The 19,022-nt window shown below is 45.0% G+C and overlaps 1 protein-coding gene across 4 annotated transcripts; it reads left to right on the top strand.

Annotated features, from left to right (window-relative positions):
• The first annotated feature begins 3,700 nt into the window (after nt 1-3,700).
• On the top strand, nt 3,701-19,005 carry SYT15 (synaptotagmin 15). Of its 4 annotated transcripts, none has more exons than XM_031956260.1 (8): nt 3,712-4,152; nt 6,865-7,054; nt 8,003-8,145; nt 11,639-11,940; nt 13,143-13,313; nt 14,672-14,792; nt 17,140-17,325; nt 17,903-19,005. In XM_031956260.1, exons 1-8 carry the CDS (start codon nt 4,146-4,148, stop codon nt 18,037-18,039), a joined length of 1,257 nt encoding a protein of 418 aa, XP_031812120.1. In that variant the 5' UTR covers nt 3,712-4,145; the 3' UTR covers nt 18,040-19,005. The 4 variants fall into 4 exon arrangements, with proteins under 4 accessions (XP_031812121.1, XP_031812119.1, XP_031812120.1 ...); XM_031956262.1 differs by having other exon boundaries at nt 3,718-4,152; nt 17,140-17,319; XM_031956261.1 differs by lacking the exons at nt 17,140-17,325; nt 17,903-19,005 and having other exon boundaries at nt 3,701-4,152; nt 6,870-7,054; nt 14,672-15,327.
• Nucleotides 19,006-19,022: the final 17 nt, after the last annotated feature.

Raw genomic sequence — 19,022 nt, 5'->3', positions numbered from 1 at the left:
AAATATTAATTGCATGTGGTTAGGCTGAGCTAATATAATAAAAATAACAATTCTACCTAAATTAATTTACTTATTCAGTGCCATACTGCTCAAACTACCAAAGAACTGTAGATCGGGGTGGAGGGGGTGGGGGGAATAACAAAAGTCATCTAGAAGAACGAAAGATCAAGAATGTAAAAGGATCAATGAAAAAAAGATATAAAGGAATGTGGCCTAACAGATCCACAATTAAACTATATTATAAAGTGTTAACCCATCAAAACGGTCTGGTGATGGTTAAGAAATAGTGATGGAGGGGCAGCTAGTTGGTGTAATGGATAGAGAGCCAGCCCTGAAGTCAGGAAGACCTCAAATCTAACCTCAGACACTTAACACTTCCTGGCTGTGTGACCCTGGGAAAGTCACTTAATCTCCATTGCTTCAGCAAAAAAAAAAAAAAAAAAGAAAGAAAGAAAGAAAGAAAAAGAAATAGTAATGGATCAGTAGAATACATTAGATACACAATAGTAAATGATCATAATAATTTAGTGTTTGATAAACCCAGCGATCTAAGTTTTGTGGGGCAAAAATTCACCATTTGACAGAAAATTGCAGAGAAAATTGGAAAACAATTCAGCAGAAACTAGAAATAAGCAGTATCTCACACACTCAAGGTAACAGCAAAATTGGTACATGATTTAGACAGAAAGAATATCATAAATAAATTAGGGAAGCATGGAAAAATTTACCTGTCAGATCTATGGATAAGGTAAGAGTTTATAATCAAACAAGAGACAGAGAAAATCATGAGATGTAAAATATTAAATTAAAATTATTTAAAAGTTTTTGCATAAACAAAACCAATGCAGCAAAAATTAGGAGAAAAGGAAGGTGGAGAAAGAATGTACAGCAAGTTTCTCTGATAAAGATCTCATTCTCAAATTTAGAGAGAACAGAGTCAAATTTATAAAAATTAGAGCCAATCCCCAATTCATAAATAGTCAAATGATATGACCAGGCTCTTTTCAGAAGAAAAAGTCTAAGCTACTAATAGTCACATGATAAAATGCTCTAAATTACTAATAAGTAGAGAAATGCAAATTAAAACAACTCTGAAGTACTACCCTATCAAATTGACTAGCATAACAGGAAGGTAAAATGTCAAATGCTAGAAAGATTGTGAAAAAATAGGTACACAGTGCAATAATGGTAATGCATTACTAGTAGAGTATTGAACTGGTCCAATTATTCTGGGGACCAATTTGGAACTATGCCCAAAGGACTATGAAATTGTATATAACCTTGACCCAACAATATTACTACTAGAATTGTATCCCAAAGAAAAAGGAAAAGGTCTTATATGTACAAAAATATTTATAATGCTTCTTCTGTAGTGGCAAATAATTAGAAATTGAGAAAATACCCATTATGTGGAGAATAGCTGAACAAATTGTGGCATATGATTGTAAAAATATATTATTGTGCTATAAGAAATAATGAACAAGATGACTTCAGAAAAAATCTGGGGAGACTTATCTGAGGTAAAGTGAGCAGAATCAGAAGAACATTTTATACAGGAACAGCAATAAAGTGAGGATGATCAACTATGAAAGACTTGGCTACTCTGATCAAGATAATGATTTGAACCCATGATGAAAGATGCTATTTACCTCCAGAGAGACTAATGAACTAACTCTGAGTACAAAGAAAAGCATACTTTCCCCCCTTTTTTTCTTTCTTTTTTCCCCCCAATATAGTTAATATGAGGGAGAAGTTATTAGTAGGGAAACAAGTTATAAGTTAGCAGGCTATTGTGATAGTCCAGGTGTGAAGGTAATATATAGATAAACTTTCTCACTCGAGTCACTGACTTAATCAACCAATTCTACCCCAGAAATCTGTTAGAATAGGATAGTCACTTTTTTGGAGTAGGTATAAATTGAAATCTAAAGCAAGTCTCAGTTTACAAATGGAATGGTTGACTTACAGAACTTATTACCCCCAAGAAGTTGGGTTATACTTACTTATAAGGTTGTAGATACAAATGTAGGAGGGACTATAAAATCTGTCTCTCATTTATAGATTCCTTTCCCTCAATTATCAACTGTTTTCTCTGAGCCTTAATGTCTGAGCTAGGAGGAACTATCTCTACCTTCTTTTCTTGCTTTTGGAGAGCAATAAGTAACAGCCCAGGTAATTGCAAAACCTGGACCATGGCAGTATGGGAGGTTGGAAATATAAGGGGCAAGGGAATAAAGCTATTTGGGGGATGCTGATTTGGGCAGGAGGCAATAGTTGTAGTTCTAGGGGAAAGAGAAAGTCAATGATTAGGGGTTACAAACTCTCTACAAGCCATTATGAAGTGAAAGGCAAAGAGTGAAAGCAAGTTTCTTAGTCATCTGAAGAAATCTTTTGTATTAAAGATGGAGCTGTGAAAACCAGGTGTTCAATCCTAAATTTCAGCCAGTCTGGGAGTATTCTGACCTATGGAAGTGCTTTAACATGATTTATTAGAATTCCATCATAATCTCTTTCTAACTCACTTATCTAAAGGCTGGCACTATCATATGAAGATAAGAGGCTAGGGAAAGAACAATATGGTATAAAAGAGAAATTGAATATTGGAGGGTAAAGAACGAACATAATAGCAGAGCAATGACTCAGGGGAGTGAACCCTAAGTTCTTCCCCCTTTCTGGAGCCCCATCAAGAATAATAATGTGAGTCATGGGAGAGTAATTCCCAAGGGAGAGCACTGGTCTTTTCCAAGGGAGAATTTCTCAATTCCTTTGGGCTTGATTGTATGTTCTATATCCTTTACTATTACTACTACTTCTTTTTCTTCTTCTTTTTCTCCTTCTCCTTCTTCTTGTTGTTGTTCTGCTACTGCTGCTGCTATCTCTTCTTCTTTTAAAGAAAATATTGTATCCTTTACTTCTAAATAAAACTGATACTTTGAAGCTTTGTGAACCCATGTGGTCATAAGAGGAGTAGATGACTGCTTGTGGGTTAGTGAAGATATTGAAGTTCCCAGTTCCATCCAAGTGGGAGCATCACAGTCAGGCAAGTGTCAGGAAGAATTCTCTGACACAAGTTATAGAAATATATACAAGAAATATTTACATAATTTTTAGATGAGATGTCATAATAGGTTATTGAGGAAAACTAAGTAGTTGGAGATGTCCCTGATATTTAGAGATTCATATCAAACCGTTTCCTCCAACATGATGTCCATTAGTACCCTTGTTACCTAGGTGTATTGTACCTCTATTAGTATCCCTAGGATAGGGTTTGGGTCTGGCATTTACTAGATTGGTTAAGGCACTTCCATTTTCATTAAGCCCGCACAATCTTACGGTTACTGTGTACAGTGTGTTGCTGGTCCTGCTTGTTTCCCTTAGCATCAGTTCGTGTGGATTTGTCCACGTCTTTCTAACGTCAGATTGTTCATCGTTTTTTATAGAACAATAACGTTCCATAACTTATTAAACCATTCTCCAGCTGACGGCATTTCTCGTTTCCCAATTCTTTGTCCCACGAACATTTTTGCACGTGCGGGTCCCTCTCCCTCCTTGATCGTTTCCTTGGGATCCGTCTCCACCAGCTCCCCCTGTTTGGTCCCCGCCGGCAGCTCTCGGGACTCGGGCCCTTTTCCAGCAGCATCAGCGGGGAGCCGGTGGCCACCAGACGGCACCTGCCACGGACTCCTTGCGCCCGACGGCCCCCAGCTAGCAGGGAGCAAGGCACGCGGAGGGACGCGGAGGCAGCTGCGCCCTGGCCCGGCTCCCGGGGCGCGGTGCTGGGGGGAGGCAGGAGGGAGGGAAGCAGGGAGCGCGGCCCGCCCCTTCCCCCCTTCCCCAAGGCTCTCCAGCCAGCGCAGCCTTTAAATCCGCTGGCGCTCCCCAAGTCCGCTCCGAGGGGAGGAGACTGAGCGCGGGGCCGGAGCCGGAGCCGGAGCAGGAGCAGGAGCCCGGATCTGGCGCTGGCTCGTCTCACTCAGGTCAGCGCGCGGCCGAAGGTCCGGGACATCCACGTGTGTGGGCAGCCCCCCTGGCGCTTCTGCCCGCGCCGGAGCGGGGGAAGCCGGGGCCGCCCCCCGTGCCCCGCTGAGGTGGGAGCCGCAGTCCTGGGCCCCGGCGCCTCTGGGACCCCGGCTTTCCCCAGACCCATGCCTGGTAAGTGCCCCGGTGGCTTCCCAAAGAGGGAGGCGCGGCCGTGCGGGGATGCTTTCGAGCGAGAGGCGGGCAAGGACCCTCACGGTGTCCCCCCACTTGGCTCGGGCGAGTGAGTGAAGGGCACTTTTCTGGAAGCCACGGCTTTGCCCTCGGGGGTATCTGCAGGGCTCGCTGGGGGGGCGTCCGGGCCCACCCCCTGCCTCCCCTCCCCCAAGGACCCTGCGCCTGCTTGGCCTTGGGGTGCGTGTCCGGGGCCGCCCAAAGTGCCTGTGGGAGTGCAGCAGCTGGGGAGGCGGCCTGGCAGGAAACTGGGAAGGGTCCGGCTGGAAGAAAAGTTGTTCTCTGAGCTCACACATCCCTCTTGTAAGAGGCGACTCGCCAGGATTCAGCAGATTTCTACCGTCCTGCGCCCGGACTAGCGGGTGCGCAAGAGAGGGACTGGGGGAATCTCCTGTTCCTACAGGGACCCCAACTAGATAAAGCGTCTCTACAAGTTGGCCTTCCTCGCTTCTCCAGGTCAGAACCGCTTTGAGGGAGGGTGAAGAAGGAAATAAGCATTTGTTAAGCCCTACTATGTGCTGGGCACTGGGCTGAGAGCTTTACAAATATGACCTCATTTATTGTTGCTGTAGAGGACCATGACATCATGGAAGGGATGCCATGGACTGCAAGTGAATTGGATTTAAGTGAGGGAGGGCTGTGCAAGGTCTCGGGCCTCAGTTATTACAGCTGAAGAAACTGAGGCAGAGGGGTCACCCTGCTAGCAAGTGTCTAAGGGAAGATTCAAATTCAAGTCTTCCTGACTCCAGGCCCAGTCCTCTGTGCACTGTGCCATCTATCCAAGACTTCTTTAGGTACCAAGTATTCTAGATCCTAATTGGAATCGCTGCAGTGACAGTTTGACATTGGTGTTCTCGGCAGGAGGGACAGATGTGATTTGGAGTGTGGGGGGGGGGGGAGTGTTACAGTGCTGTTGTCTAAGAAGTAGAAATCAGCCCCTTCCCAAGAAATGACTCCTTTGGGCTGGTCCTAGGATTAGGAGAACAGTGTGTGTGTGTGTGTGTGTGTGTGTGTGTGTGTGTGTGTGTGTGAGACAGAGAGAGATAGAGAGAGGGAGGAAGTGTGTGTGTGTGTGTGTGACTGGAGGATCCAGAAAGGACAAGTTTTAGTCATATCCAAACAAAGTCTCCAAGACTGCCAGTGTTAGACATTGCCACCCACCCAGGGGGACAGTTTGTGTTAAGGAAATGTTTAAGTGCTTATTTGTCTATAGCTAGAGCTCTTCAACTGTGTGTGGAATAGCTGTCATTTTTATAGGCCTTTACATAAATCAAAAAGTTTCACACTACAGCTCTGTGATGTAAGTAAAACAAATAACCCCTTTTTTGACTGTTGAAACTCTAAAGGAGTCAAGATAATAAGGATGTAATGAAATTCTGACTTGAACCCACCTTTGAGAGTCTAAATTCAGTCTTCCTTCCTTTGCAAATTGTCTTGTATTTCTTTCTTTCTAAGGTGCTTTGAGTCCTTTGGGAGAAGCTTCTGATTTAAGCTCTGGAGAGAAATACTCTAGTCTGAAAGCTAAAGGATAGTTCTGAGTCTGGGAAAGGAAAAGGAAGGGTTATTTTGATTGGTGGGTGTGCCTATAAAAACAAAAAGGCAGACAATTAAGTCCAAGTTCATTTTCATTTTCTGAGCATTTTCTGAGCCAGGAATGAACTACATACAGAGAAGTCATTCTATATCCCATGTATTTTTGTAATGTCAGCACTTAGTAGAATGTTTTGTACTCAGTAGGCACTTAATAACTAGTAATTTGAAAAAGATTTAGGATTTGCAAAATGCTTTACATAGGCTGTCTTCACAAAAATCCTTATTTTTGTTTTATAGATGAGGAAATCAAGGCTGAGAAATTAAGTGACTTGGCCGGGAGTACATAGTTAATAAATGTCTGATGCAGGATTTTAATTTGATTTTTCATAACCTTAAGCACTAAATCCACTCCAACACCTGGATTGATAAATGTTTGCTGTAATTGCTTATGCATAGCTCAATTTTTCCTTCTTATTAGTAAATTCAGGACCACTCCAAATGCTTGGAGATAAGGGCCATTTATTTGTAGCTGGGGCATTAATTTATTTTAACCACTATGTATTAGAAGGAAGACATGAACCCAGGTCTTGGCTCTAAGGTCAGCCTCTCCATCCACTATACCATAGAGCCTCTCAGGAATCATTTAATACCAGAGATTGGCTGAGACCAACTTCCCCATGAAGGGAAAGAGATCCACAAAAGGAAAGGCAAGGACGAGCATCTATATTTTGCCTGGATTGTAATTCCTTTAAAATACAATCATTGACTATTTGAGTGTTTTCTTGCCCCCCTTCTTTTTTCTTTCTTTCTGTCCCCCCAAAAGAAACATAGACACATTTTCTGTTTGCTGTGACTCAAAAGGCAACGTTAAGGGCATTGGGAAGAGAGTTTTTTGAGAATCTTATTTGATTTTTTTCCTTTTCAACTCAAAATCCTGTTCCTTGCTTAGCAATTTGGTGGCCGGGCAAGGCTGGGTGGTAGAGACATGGGAGAAAATGTTAGAGAAGATCCCCTGGGATGAAACGGAGGGAAGGGGCAGTATTTGAGCTTAAGGAAATATTTTGGAACCTTAGAGCTCTTACTTAAAAGTGAGCCCTGCCTGATTCTGTGTGGCCTTAGCACAGGTAACCCTAGTGGCCGGAGGAGTGATCGCAGGGCTGCTGTTTCTGGTTCTGATTGGGATCATGGGCTATTGTCTCTGGAAGAAGCTGTGCGTCGCCCCTGCCTATGAGGAGCTGACTGGAACGCGGTCTCTTGCTGGGGGACAGGAGAAGCAGCCTTCTCAGTCAGCAGTGATCCAGCCCAACAGGTGAATGGTCTTCAGCCCTCCTAATGGCACGGGAATGGAGAGGAAAAACAAGGGAGGAGGGAAGAAAGCCTAAATAAAGCAGACTAAGGGAGTAGGCCGGAGTATCTCTGACCTGCTGTAGTGAGTTTGTTGTCCTGGTCATTTGGTTTGGTTTGCGACTTTGGTATTTTCCCCCTAAAAGATGAGGTCTTGGATATGAGTGAAGAATATAGAGCTTTGCTTCTATTCCTGAAAGAACGAGATAAAGAAAAAAGAAGCATTTATTAAGTATTTACTGTGTGCCAAGCACTAGGAATAAGTAGAAGAAAATGAGTCAGTCCCTTGCTCTCAAGGAATTAACACTCTAATTGGAGGAAATAAAATATTTATAAGAGTTCAGCTTCAGGGAAGGTGGCAAAACTCAGGGATACTTAAGGAGCAGCAAGTCAGATGGTGGTTTGGGTCTGAAGAGTCTGGAGGATGTAGTGATAATAATAATAATAATGATAAGCATCATTTATATAGTGCCAGTCTTGCTAAGGGCTTTGCAAATATCTCATTTGATTATTACAATAATCCTGGAAGGTATTATTTTCCCCCTTTTACCATTAAGGAAACTGAATTAAAGTGACTTGTACAAAGTTAACACAGATATTAAATGTCTGAAGCTGGATTTGAAATCAGGGCTTTCTGACTTCAGTCCCTGTGCTCAGTCCACTGTGCCACCAGCTGTCCCAGTAGGAAGGCAGCTGGTCAAACCTCAGGGTCTTTCTCTTTGATTTTATTTGGACATTCCTGAGGAGTTGCAATAGGAGACCCTGAAGTAGAATCAATACTGCCTATTTACATATTTATTTCTTCCACGGCCTCTTCATCCTCCCCTCTCCTCCATTCTTGTTTTATGAACCTATTGCCTTCTTTTATTCTGGTCATTTAATTTTTTCCATCTTTACTTGATTTTGTAAACAGGACCAAAGGTATCCCATTTGTTGTTCCTCCCTCCTTCCATGGCAGGGATTGGATTACTCTGACCAAAGGAGAAAGAATCCAGGATGAGAGTGATCCATACATTGCCCCAGAATTCCTGCCTCGATCATCTTTTCATTCACTTGGTGAGTAGACTGCACTCAGGCTCTATTCAATCAGTAGACTTTTATGATGTTCTCTCTGAATACTGAATTCTTTGATGGTGGCCAGATAGATTAAGGTTTACATCCACTGTGATCCCGATCCTCATGGATTTAGTCTAATAAAGTGATAAGATATAGACCAAATTAACTGTAATGCAAACATTTTCTTTTTTTATTTCTTTTCTTTTAAGTTTCAGCTTTTTATTTTTAAAACATATGTAGGGATAATTTTTCGACATTGACTCTTGCAAACCTTGTGTTCCAAATTTTTACCTCCCTTACTCTCATCTCCTCCTTTAGATGGCAAGTAATCCAACATATATGTTAAACATATATGTGCTAAATGCAATATATGTATACATATTTATACAATTATCCTGCTACACAAGAAAGGTCAAATCAAAAAGGGAAAAAATGAGAACGAAAACAAAATGCAAGTAATGCAAAAACATCAGAGCATTGCCAAAATACTATTGATTGTCTGGGGGGAAGATTGTAGCTACTCAGAAATCGAAAGGGCTTCATGGAAGAGGCAGCATTTGAGTTGGGCTTTAAAGGATGGGCAGCCAGACACTGAAGGGACTGAGAGCATGCCAGGCATTGCGAACAAAGTAAGACACAGAGGGAACAAGATGTTTTTAAAAGTATTTTATTTTTCCAAATATATGCAAAAGTAGTTTTCAACATTCATCTTTTCAAAATCTGTGTTCGAAATTTTTCTCCTTTCTCCTTCCCCAAGACAGCAAGCAATCCAACGTGGTTAAACATGTGCAATTCTTCTAAATACATTTTCCCATAAAATGCTGTAGAAGAAAAATAAGATTAAAAGGGAAAAAATATATTAGAAAGAAAAATAGGTCAAAGGATATGAACAGACAATTCTCAGATGAAGAAATTGAAACTATTTCTAGTCATATGAAAAGATGCTCCAAGTCATTATTAATCAGAGAAATGCAAATTAAGACAACTCTAAGATACCACTACACACCTGTCAGATTGGCTAAGATGACAGGAAAAAATAATGATGATTGTTGGAGGGGATGCAGGAAAACTGGGACATTGATGCATTGTTGGTGGAGTTGTGAACGAATCCAACCATTTTGGAGAGTAGTTTGGAACTATGCTCAAAAAGTTATCAAACTGTGCATACCCTTTGATCCAGCAGTGTTACTAGTGGGATTATATCCCAAAGAGATTATAAAGAAGGGAAAGGGACCGGTATGTGCACGAATGTTTGTGGCAGCCCTTTTTGTAGTGGCTAGAAACTGGAAACTGAATGGATGTCCATCAGTTGGAGAATGGCTGAATAAATTGTGGTATATGAATATTATGGAATATTACTGTTCTGTAAGAAATGACCAACAGGATAATTTCAGAAAGGCCTGGAGAGACTTACAGGAACTGATGCTGAGTGAAATGAGCAGGACCAGGAGATCATTATATACTTCAACAACAATATTATATGATGACCAGTTCTGATGGACCTGGCCATCCTCAGCAACGAGATCAACCAAATCATTTTCAATGGAGCAGTAATGAACTGAACCAGCTACGCCCAGAGAAAGAACTCTGGGAGATGACTAAGAACCATTACATTGAATTCCCAATCCCTATATCTATGCCCACCTGCATTTTGGATTTCCTTCACAAGCTAATTGTACAATAGTTCAAAGTCTGATTCTTTTTGTACAGCAAAATAACGTTTTGGTCATGTATACTTATTGTGTATCTAATTTATATTTTAATGTATTTAACATCTACTGGTCATCCTGCCATCTGGGGGAGGGGGTGGGGGGTAAGAGGTGAAAAATTGGAACAAGAGATTTGGCAATTGTTAACGCTGTAAAGTTACCCATGCATATATCCTGTAAATAAAAGGCTATTAAATTAAAAAAATATATATATATATAGGAAAAATATGCTGAGGCAAAGGGAAAATGAATCAGCCCGCTGGGGATCCTGTGGATTATCAAGAGAGCATGAATCACAATGGGATGTCTTTGAATGCTTTGAGAACTAAGAAAGAGCAGCTAGGGGAGCACACTGGATAGAGCACCAGCCCCGAAGTCAGGAGGACTTGAGTTCAAATTTGGTCTCAGACACTTAACACTTCCTGGCTGTGTGACCCTGGGCAAGTCACGTATGCCCAATTGCCTCAGCCAAAAAAAGAGAGAACTAAGAATTCTGAAAGCAAATTTTTTTTTTCACTTTTTCAGAAGTAATTGGCAGAACAGAAAAATGTAAATTTATGGTGATTGATTTCACAGAAACAAGAGGGAGTGGCAGATTAGAAATGCAGATATACAGAAATCAGGGACAATCTGGGAGAAGAGAAGCAAAAATCAATAGCATTAAAATAAAACATTTCTATATAAGCAAACATCAAAGACAGGAATGCACAGAAACAACCGAAGGATTTCAGATTTCCCAGAAGCATTCACCAAAACAAAAACTTGAACATAATGCGAGAAATAATACAAGAAATCTTCTCAGAACTTTTGAACCCAGAAAAGGAAATGCCAGTTGAAAGAATCTACAAATCGCCTCCACAAAGAAATCCTATGCTGCAAAATTTCAAGATATATAATGATTAAAATTTAATAATTTTAATGTCAAACAACAAATTCTGCTGGTGATTTGGGAAAAGACCTTTACATATAAATATTTTGCATTCACCTTAGTGGGTTCTTTAAAATATTTACATTTAAATAGAATTTGGAAAACTTTCTATGAGCTCAGATGGCTCAAGGCTTCACTGAGGAAAACGTCATTAAGTAGAAAAGAAAGAACTTCACATATACTTCCAAATATGTTTGCTATCAGTTGCTTTTTATCATAAGAGGAAGGATCACAAATTGAAGGGTATCTCTGGAAATTACAGGGCCATTCTAGGAAAGAGGAATAGTGTGAGTAAATACAGAGTAAAAACAGGAGCTTTGAGTGGAAAAATTTGGTTGAAACATAAGGACCTTTCTTCCTTTTTCTTTTTTAGGCTACACTTGTGATTTTATTATTATTGGGAAATCCCAGTTAGGAAATTCCCTCCTCCAGAGCAAATCAGCAACTGTTCTGCAACTGGTGATCATGGAGAGATGCCAGTAATAATCATGATAAAGTGATTTCTCCAATGTCACATGATTAATATATATTATTAGATGGGACTTGAACCTGGGTTTACAAACCTCCTTGGAGGCCAGGTCTGGGCCTAGACCTGACTACCTGTGTATAATTCTTCTGACTTCTAAATTCTGGAGCTGCCTCCTTTATCCAGTACAGAAATTGGATCCAGAGGCACCTTTCTGTCAGGCTCTGACAATTTACAGGTCTGATGGATGTGGAAGCCTAAAGCTTCTAGTGCCCACTCACCCAGCTCACTTAGACTGGTTTCCTTGTTGAAAAACAAAAGTAATCTCAGGATAGGTTTTCCATCTATGGGTGTTTCCTTCTTTTGAAGTCCATGATGTGTCTGTTTCAGGGGGTGCATATGTGGTCGGGACAATCAATCCAGAGCTTTACAAGTTTCCTGAGGACAAGAGTGAGACTGACTTCCCTGAAGGCTGCCTGGGGAGGCTGTGGTTCACGGTGGAGTATGAGCAGGAGGCCGAGAGGCTCCTGGTGGGCCTGATCAAGGCCCGGAAGTTGCAGACCCCCTCCCCATCAGAAACTTGCAGTCCCTTGGTGAAGCTCTATCTGCTGCCTGACGAGAGGCGCTTTCTGCAGTCCAAAGTGAAGCGGAAAACATCCAACCCACAATTTGATGAAAACTTCATTTTCCAGGTACCGACTTCCCTGGGGAGCAAAATAGAGGAACCTAGAGATCCATCCTGGAAAAGTTTCGGGCTTGTTTGAATAGGAGCTTGCTTCCCTTTTTGTCCATTCCTCCCCCCCCCCGACCCCCCCTCCCCACAGAGTCAGCTTTATCACTTGATTGCAAAGGAATGGACCCTGTGAGGGTTCAATGGAGAAGCTTTAGTTCCCCATGTATGCAGTGGTTCATCTGTTGTCCTCAGTACATCAATAAGCATTTATTAAGAATGTTTGCATTGGGGATGCAATAAAAGGTGGGGGGAGATGGGGGATGAAAAAAATAATTCCTGCCTTCAATAAGCTCATATTCTGATGGAGGAACCAATATGTAAATATAGACAGAGATTACTAAAAGTAATCTCAGGAAAAGGCACAAAGTAGACGAAAGAATAGGGTAGAATGGCCCTGATACACTATTGCTTGATTTAAAAAAAAATTCTAAGTGTCATTTAACATAATTAATAGGCACGTGAGAATTTTTTTCACTTGAATTACAGTATTAGAAATTAAGATTAGTATTATAAAAATGTTGAAGATAGGAAGGCCCTGAGATCCTCTGTTAAACACCATGAAAGTTCATATGCATTAATCAATACTTTGGGTGTAGTTATCAAAAGGAGCCTGAGACTGGACTAGAGATTTCATTGATCCCCGGAACTCTTCTCTACTAATACAAATTGACATCTCTCTGCAATTTATAGGCTTAAAGGATTATTTAGAGAAGGTATCAGACCTACTTTGTATAGCCCAACTCTCCTGAGTATGGCCCAGACAGATTAAAATGTAACAGGAACTATTTAACAAAATAAATAATAATACAATAAAGCATAAATAATATTATGTTTTAAAACTAAGTTAAAATATAGTCCACAGGGATCCTGCTGTATGGATTACTGATCCCCATTTCTGATGAGTTTTGATACTGCTGGATTAAATTTGGTACAACTTGCCCAGAGTTAGTTTTTGAACCTGGCCAATGAGGGGATTTGTTGTTTGTTTATGTGAATTTGTTACAAGATTGTTTCTACTTGCTTCTCTCCACTTTTCCTTCCCCACTTTTAATGGAAAGAAGGTAGGTGAAAGGGAGAAAAAAATGATTAATTGAAAAACCAAAGCAATTTTCCAGACGCCTCTTTGGCACTTGACTTGGTCCTGGGTCTCCATCCCCTAAGGTATCCAGTAGAACAGTCACTCGGAGGGTGCTGAAGTTTTCAGTGTTTCACGTAGACAAGCAAAGGAAGCATCACCTCCTGGGCCAAGTGCTCTTCCCACTGAAAGATGAGATGCTAACAAGCGACAGTCGGTCCATTGTCTGGAGAGACTTGGAAGCAGAGAGCCTGGAGGTAGGTGGCTAATTAAAGGTTAAGTTAATTAAGCAAATATCACCCTGTGTTAGTGCAGCAACTTCTTAGGTTATGGCAGGATTCCAGTAGAACACGGAGGTAGATTTGGTAAAGATCACTGAAGCTTGGGAAAGACACCTTGCAAATCATTTAGTACAACTCCTTCCTTGATGGAGAAGGAAACTGAGGGCCAGAAAGATTTTTTTTCAATGATTTACCCAAACTCAGATTCCTTTGACTCTAAATCCAGTGACATTCCCAGTGCACTATGCTGCCTTGGACTGACGTGTAACTGATTGCTAGAGGGAAGAAGTGGCTGTGTCATAGGAGCTCTCCAGCTAGGTATCCAGGCAGTTAAAAAAGCCCTTCCTTCAATTTGCCTTTTTAGAGTATTAAGAATTAGTTTGGTGTAAATGGAAAGGAACATAATTAGAAAACAATAAAAAAAAATGAGAATTGCAAAATTACAAAGAACAATTTTGGCTCCATAAGAGAGACATGAGAGGACATCTCTCCCCTATGACTTTACAGAGGTGGGGAGAGGGCTTCATGAGAATATACCGCATCTTCTCTTGTCCTGGTTGTCAGGGTAACATAATGAAAAAAAAATCCAACCCCCAAACTACAGATTTTCCCTTAAGGGATAGTCTTGTAAAACAGCATCCACCATGGATGAGCCCAGGAAACCATCTGACCATTGTGCCGTCTATAAAAGAAAATATAAGAAACGGTGAAAAAAGTCAGCAAACATTATCTACAACATCTATTTCTCAGAGAGGCAGAAATTCTGTAAAGAATATAAAGGCTTTAGGAAATCGTCCAGAAAAGGATTGCTCAGATGCAAGTGTTCTGACTTCAAAGTCTGCTTTGTTGGCCTGATTGTGATCAGGACATCATAGATGTAGAGCTAGAAGAGATTGAAAAGATTATCTATCAATCGGCAGTGTCATAATAAAACACCTACTATGCTTCTGACACTGCTCAGTCCTATGAATCTAAGATAAAAGTAAGAACTTTAAGTTTTATTCAGGGAAACAACATTTGCACATATAAGTATATATAAAAACAAAGAAATCATACGCATTATATGTAGCCATATTGGGCTAAAGAGAGACATGAATATGGGGGGAGGGCGCTAGAATGGGCCTCATCTAGAAGGTGGTCCTTGACGTAGGCTAGGAGGGCTCATGGGGGAGGGAGGGAGGGAGGGAGCACTCCGGCCAGGGTGGGCTGCCTCCCTGTCTGGGGTAAGTCACTGGCTGCTGGGGAAGGCCGAGGCCTCGGTCCGGGGGAGCCACTTGCTGCGCCTGCGGGTAAGTCTCTTCCCTGAAGCCGGCTGTTCATTCTGCTCTCCACAGCCCCCTTCCGAGCTCGGGGACATCCAGTTCTCCCTCAGCTACAACGACTACCTGGGCCGCCTGACGGTCGTGGTGCTGAGGGCCAAGGGCTTGAAGTTCCGGGAGGACCGGAGCGTTGCCAGTGAGTTCTGCCGGCCTTTTGCCGAGATGATGCCCCCCCCCCCGGGCTGTTGGGCAGCCTGGCGAGGCCTACGGGCCGTCTCTCAGACTGCTCTTGTCGCCGGCGCTCGTCATGAAAGGAAATGTCCCGGTTCAGTTAGACATCGGCGGGGAGAGGGAGTATCTGTCCCTGTACACGTTCTGGACCCCCAGAAATCTGGAGCCTGTGGGGCAGATAGGCCCAGGTTCAGAATCCCTGCCCTAAGGGACCAGCTCTCGGCCAGAAAAGTTGCCTCTAACAAGGTGGTCCCCCTTCGGAATCTTCTTATTCTTCTCTCTGCCAATTTACACGCTGGGGGTGGGGGTGGGGATCCCTTTCCACACCCCATTTCTTCAGGTCCCACGCAATCGTAAAGCTCCGCAGGCAGAAGAGACCTCAGAGTGGGTCTAGCCCAGGCTTTACCCGAGCAGGACTTTTCTGCGCCCCTCCCGATTCTCGCTGCCAGACGCTGGGGGCAGAGCCCGGCCCCTGCCCCGGCCCCTCCCGTTTCAGGACGGCCCCGGTCCCAGGCTAAGCTCTCCTCACGCCCGACCCGGGCAAACGCCGCGAGGGTTTGGAACCTCCCCCGTCCCAGCCCGGAGGTTTCTCAGGCCCAACATCCCCGGGCCCCCCCCCCCCGGCTCATCCGGAGATGCAGTTTGTTACTCCCCTTACGGAGGACTCCGACGCCCCCTGGTGGCCCCCGGGGGCCCCGGCTCATCTCCCGGGACTCGGTCTCTCAATCTGCGAAGTGAGAGCGCTGAGGGAGGCGGCCGGTCCGGGAGGGCCGGGCCCGGGGTTGGTGGGAGAGCGGCGCAAAGATGGCGGCTCTGAAGGCGCCCCCTGCCGATGGAGGAGACAAGTACGCGGGTGATGGGAAATAACCGGGAAGATGTTAGCTGCAAACCAATACAGTCTCCTCCTTCTTTATCCACCCACACGGGCCGGGAGCGCCCCGCCCCCGGCCCAGACGGACGGTCCCTGGGAACGCGGCGGGAGTCTCCAAGTCTCACATCTCCCGTTTCTTCCGGGCTAGTCCTACCCAGAGACGCATCCCTACACACGCACGCGCACGCGCACGCGCACACACACATACACACGCACGCGCGCACACACACACACACGTCCTGTTCGGGGAGAGCTGGGCCAGGTCCGGCTTCGCGCAGCGGACACCGGGGTGACGGGCCGTTCCTGCCCCGCCCATGTTAGGGACGAGGAGCCCTGGGCATAAGTCCATGAGTGTCCGGCCCACGTGCGACTCTGTCAGACTTGGGGATTCCAGCCTCCCGCGCTCTCCGCTGCGCCCCCTGGTGGCGGAAGTGCGCGTGCGCAGACAGCATCTTACACGTCCCTGATCACGGTGCCTTTCATACGGGTACTTGCCATCATCTTTCTGAGGAAGGGCCCTTAGATTTTTCCAGATGCTCCGCGCCGCAGAAAAGAAGGCGGAACTTCAGCTGCTTTGGGGGGGAGGGGCAGACCCCCAAGCTCCCACAGCGCTGAGTAGGGTCAGAGGGCAGCCTTGACCCCAGATCTCCCCGCCTCCATGTCGATGCTCCATCCGCCCTGCCACGGAGCTTCCCCAGTCTGAACTGCTTCTAAAAGGAAGCGGGGCTTCTCTGAGCTGGGCTACGCCGAATTGGGCGCTCCCTGTGCCCTTCCCGCGCCATTTCCCATCCTCCTTTCACGCCTGTCACTCCTTCCTTTAACCTCCTCCGGGAAGCCTTCCCTGACCTCTGGGTCACTACTTATCTCCGCTCCCCCTCCCCGCAGCCTCCCGAGTCTCCCCGACCCTCCAGGAGCCGCGGGGAAGGGCCCAGGGCGGAGGGATGGCGCGGGGGCTCCGACACTGAGGGCTGTCTCCCTCTTTCTCCCTTCACTTCGGGTTTGGGAGGTTCAGGGAAGCAGGGGGTGCCCCCGGACCAGGAGCGCTGGGGAGCGGGCCGCTGGTGGGGTGGGCGCGGCTGCCGCCGTCCCGAGACTGCTGGCCGCTTGGGCCAATGCGTGCCGGGGCGTGCGATGTTTTCAGATACGCCGAAGCCTTGTCTGGGACGGTGCTGCTCTCGGCAGCCCGGGAGGAAGGGAAGGCCTTTCCCTAAGACTGGCTGGAGGGTCAGGCTGGAAAGCCCCGGGAACAATTACCCCGCTTCCTTTGGCTGATGGCCCCCGGCTGCGCGGTGAGGGGGCCCAGCGTGGGGGAGGGGGGGAACACTGGCTTGGCCAGCTTGGGAGCTCTTGTGGCCTTCCCAGGGAGGAGAGAGGTGGGGTTGGTTCTCTCTGTAGTCTCCCCTCCGCGGTTTGCCAGTGATTCTCCCCCGGGTTTTCTTAGGCGTGTCGGTCAAAGTGTCGCTGATGAACCACAACAAATTCGTCAAGTGCAAGAAGACTTCGGCCGTGCTGGGCTCCCCCAATCCCGTGTATAACGAGACCTTTAGCTTCAAGGCGGATTCCGAGGAGCTGGACACCGCAAGTCTGAGCCTGACGGTGCTGCAGAACACAGATGGGGACAGTAAGGGTTTGTCTTTCTGGCCCAGGCGGAAAAGACCTTCTAGTAGCTGTAGTAGCAGCGGCAGGGATGATGATGATGATAGTGAGGATAAGCATTTTGCAGCCTCTGTAGTAGACGCTAGATGCTTTACAATTATTCTCTCACCTGATCCTCACCACCATCCTGTAGGGCGTTCTCTCCATTTTACCCCTTGAGGGAACTGAGACAGAAGGTAAGTGGCTCTCCCAGCATCACCATCTCCATGCTGTCTCCTGCACCAGCTCTCATCAGGAAGCAAGGCCGGGAGGACGGGGGTCTGAGGAAGGATAGTGCCCACCGTTAGCAAAGAGGGGCCCTCATTGGCTAATTGAATTTTGGAGGACTCTCTACTATGAGTATTCTGTAGAAGACAGGGCTATAGATAGCGGAGTCCAAGTTCAAAGGTTGTAGCTGATGCCTGTTTTCCTCTCTGTGGGGAGAGTGAATTCGCTACTTCCTTAAAGCGAAGGTGAGAAGTAACTCACATGGGTGGCTGCAGTATCCCCAACACTACAGAGAGAATAACTAAGCTGTTCCCCCACCCCCACCCCTCTTTTTCATCCAGAAAGCCACCAGCTGGGCCGTGTGGTAGTAGGACCCTTCATGTACACAAGGGGGAAAGAATTGGAACACTGGAATGAGATGATCAATAAGCCCAAGGAGCTGGTGAAGAGATGGCACGCGCTGTCTGGAAGCACCTAACTACTCCGGCCTACAGGGACAGCGACTTCCCTGCTTAGAAACTGCTCCTCTTCCTCTAGAGATCCGGGACAGGAGGACAAGATTTCCCCGAAAGCTAGCAAAATCTCAGTCTGGTCTCATAGTGGAGCGTGTACCCACGGGAGCCAACTAATGGGATAAGGGAAGACGTCCTCTCTAGTTCTGACAAATAGAATCTCATCTTTCCTTAGTTAGCATAGGGAAAATCCTAATCAAACGCTCTCTTCTCCCTTTTCTGGAACACTCCTACGAGTCCTGTTTGGGACCCTGATCACTCTAAAGCTGGAGTTGTCAGAATTTCAGACACTCAGACTGTCTGCTGAATAGTGTACAAGTCAGTGGGAAAAACAGTGGTTTTCTCCCAAGATTAAGTTTCTAACAGCACGTGTGAACACTTTTTTGTAGTATGCTGGTCTCTCTGTATTCAGCACAAAAAGGACTAGGAAGAAGCTAAGAAAATATAGCCCAGTGTATTTAAGCCATCGTATCAATGACTGCATATGGACTGGAGCAGCTGATCACAGGAAGAGATGTATGATTTATCACTTGTTTACTTGAAACTCCTGAGAACCCTACCTCTGGATGCGGGCCTTAGGGATCTTAGCCTGAGACTCATCCTAGCGACAGAGTGACCCCAAGGTGGAATGAAGTTCCTTGATGACAAGAACGTCTTCTGAACTAGTTGGAAGATAATCTCTTTGGAGCAAAGAAATCTTGTTATAAGCATCAGCGCTAGAGGGGAAATCTAAGCTGGTCATAGTAGATTTGGACATTGTGACACTGAGATAGGGGACGGGACTATTACAGTGTATAACCTTTACTGTGAGGGTTCCCCAGGCAGATGTTGTTCAAAATCTTTGACTTTTTGTGCTTTCCTATACATTAACTATTTTAAACCATTGCATATTCTCATACTCTTCTGGTCATTAAAACACTTGTGAACCAAGACTGGTTGTCATTTTCTT

This window comes from Sarcophilus harrisii, chromosome 2, assembly GCF_902635505.1.
Source record: "Sarcophilus harrisii chromosome 2, mSarHar1.11, whole genome shotgun sequence".
NCBI lineage: Eukaryota > Metazoa > Chordata > Mammalia > Dasyuromorphia > Dasyuridae > Sarcophilus > Sarcophilus harrisii.
Note: the sequence above shows the minus strand (reverse complement) of the source record. Positions and strands in the feature narration are given on the sequence as shown.

Bases quoted from the DNA above. Each gene is read 5' to 3' on its own strand.
- SYT15 (XM_031956259.1), top strand. The intron at 8,146-11,638 runs GTGAGTAGACTG...TGTCTGTTTCAG, and splicing joins ATCATCTTTTCATTCACTTG to GGGGTGCATATGTGGTCGGG. The intron at 11,941-13,142 runs GTACCGACTTCC...CCATCCCCTAAG, and splicing joins ATGAAAACTTCATTTTCCAG to GTATCCAGTAGAACAGTCAC.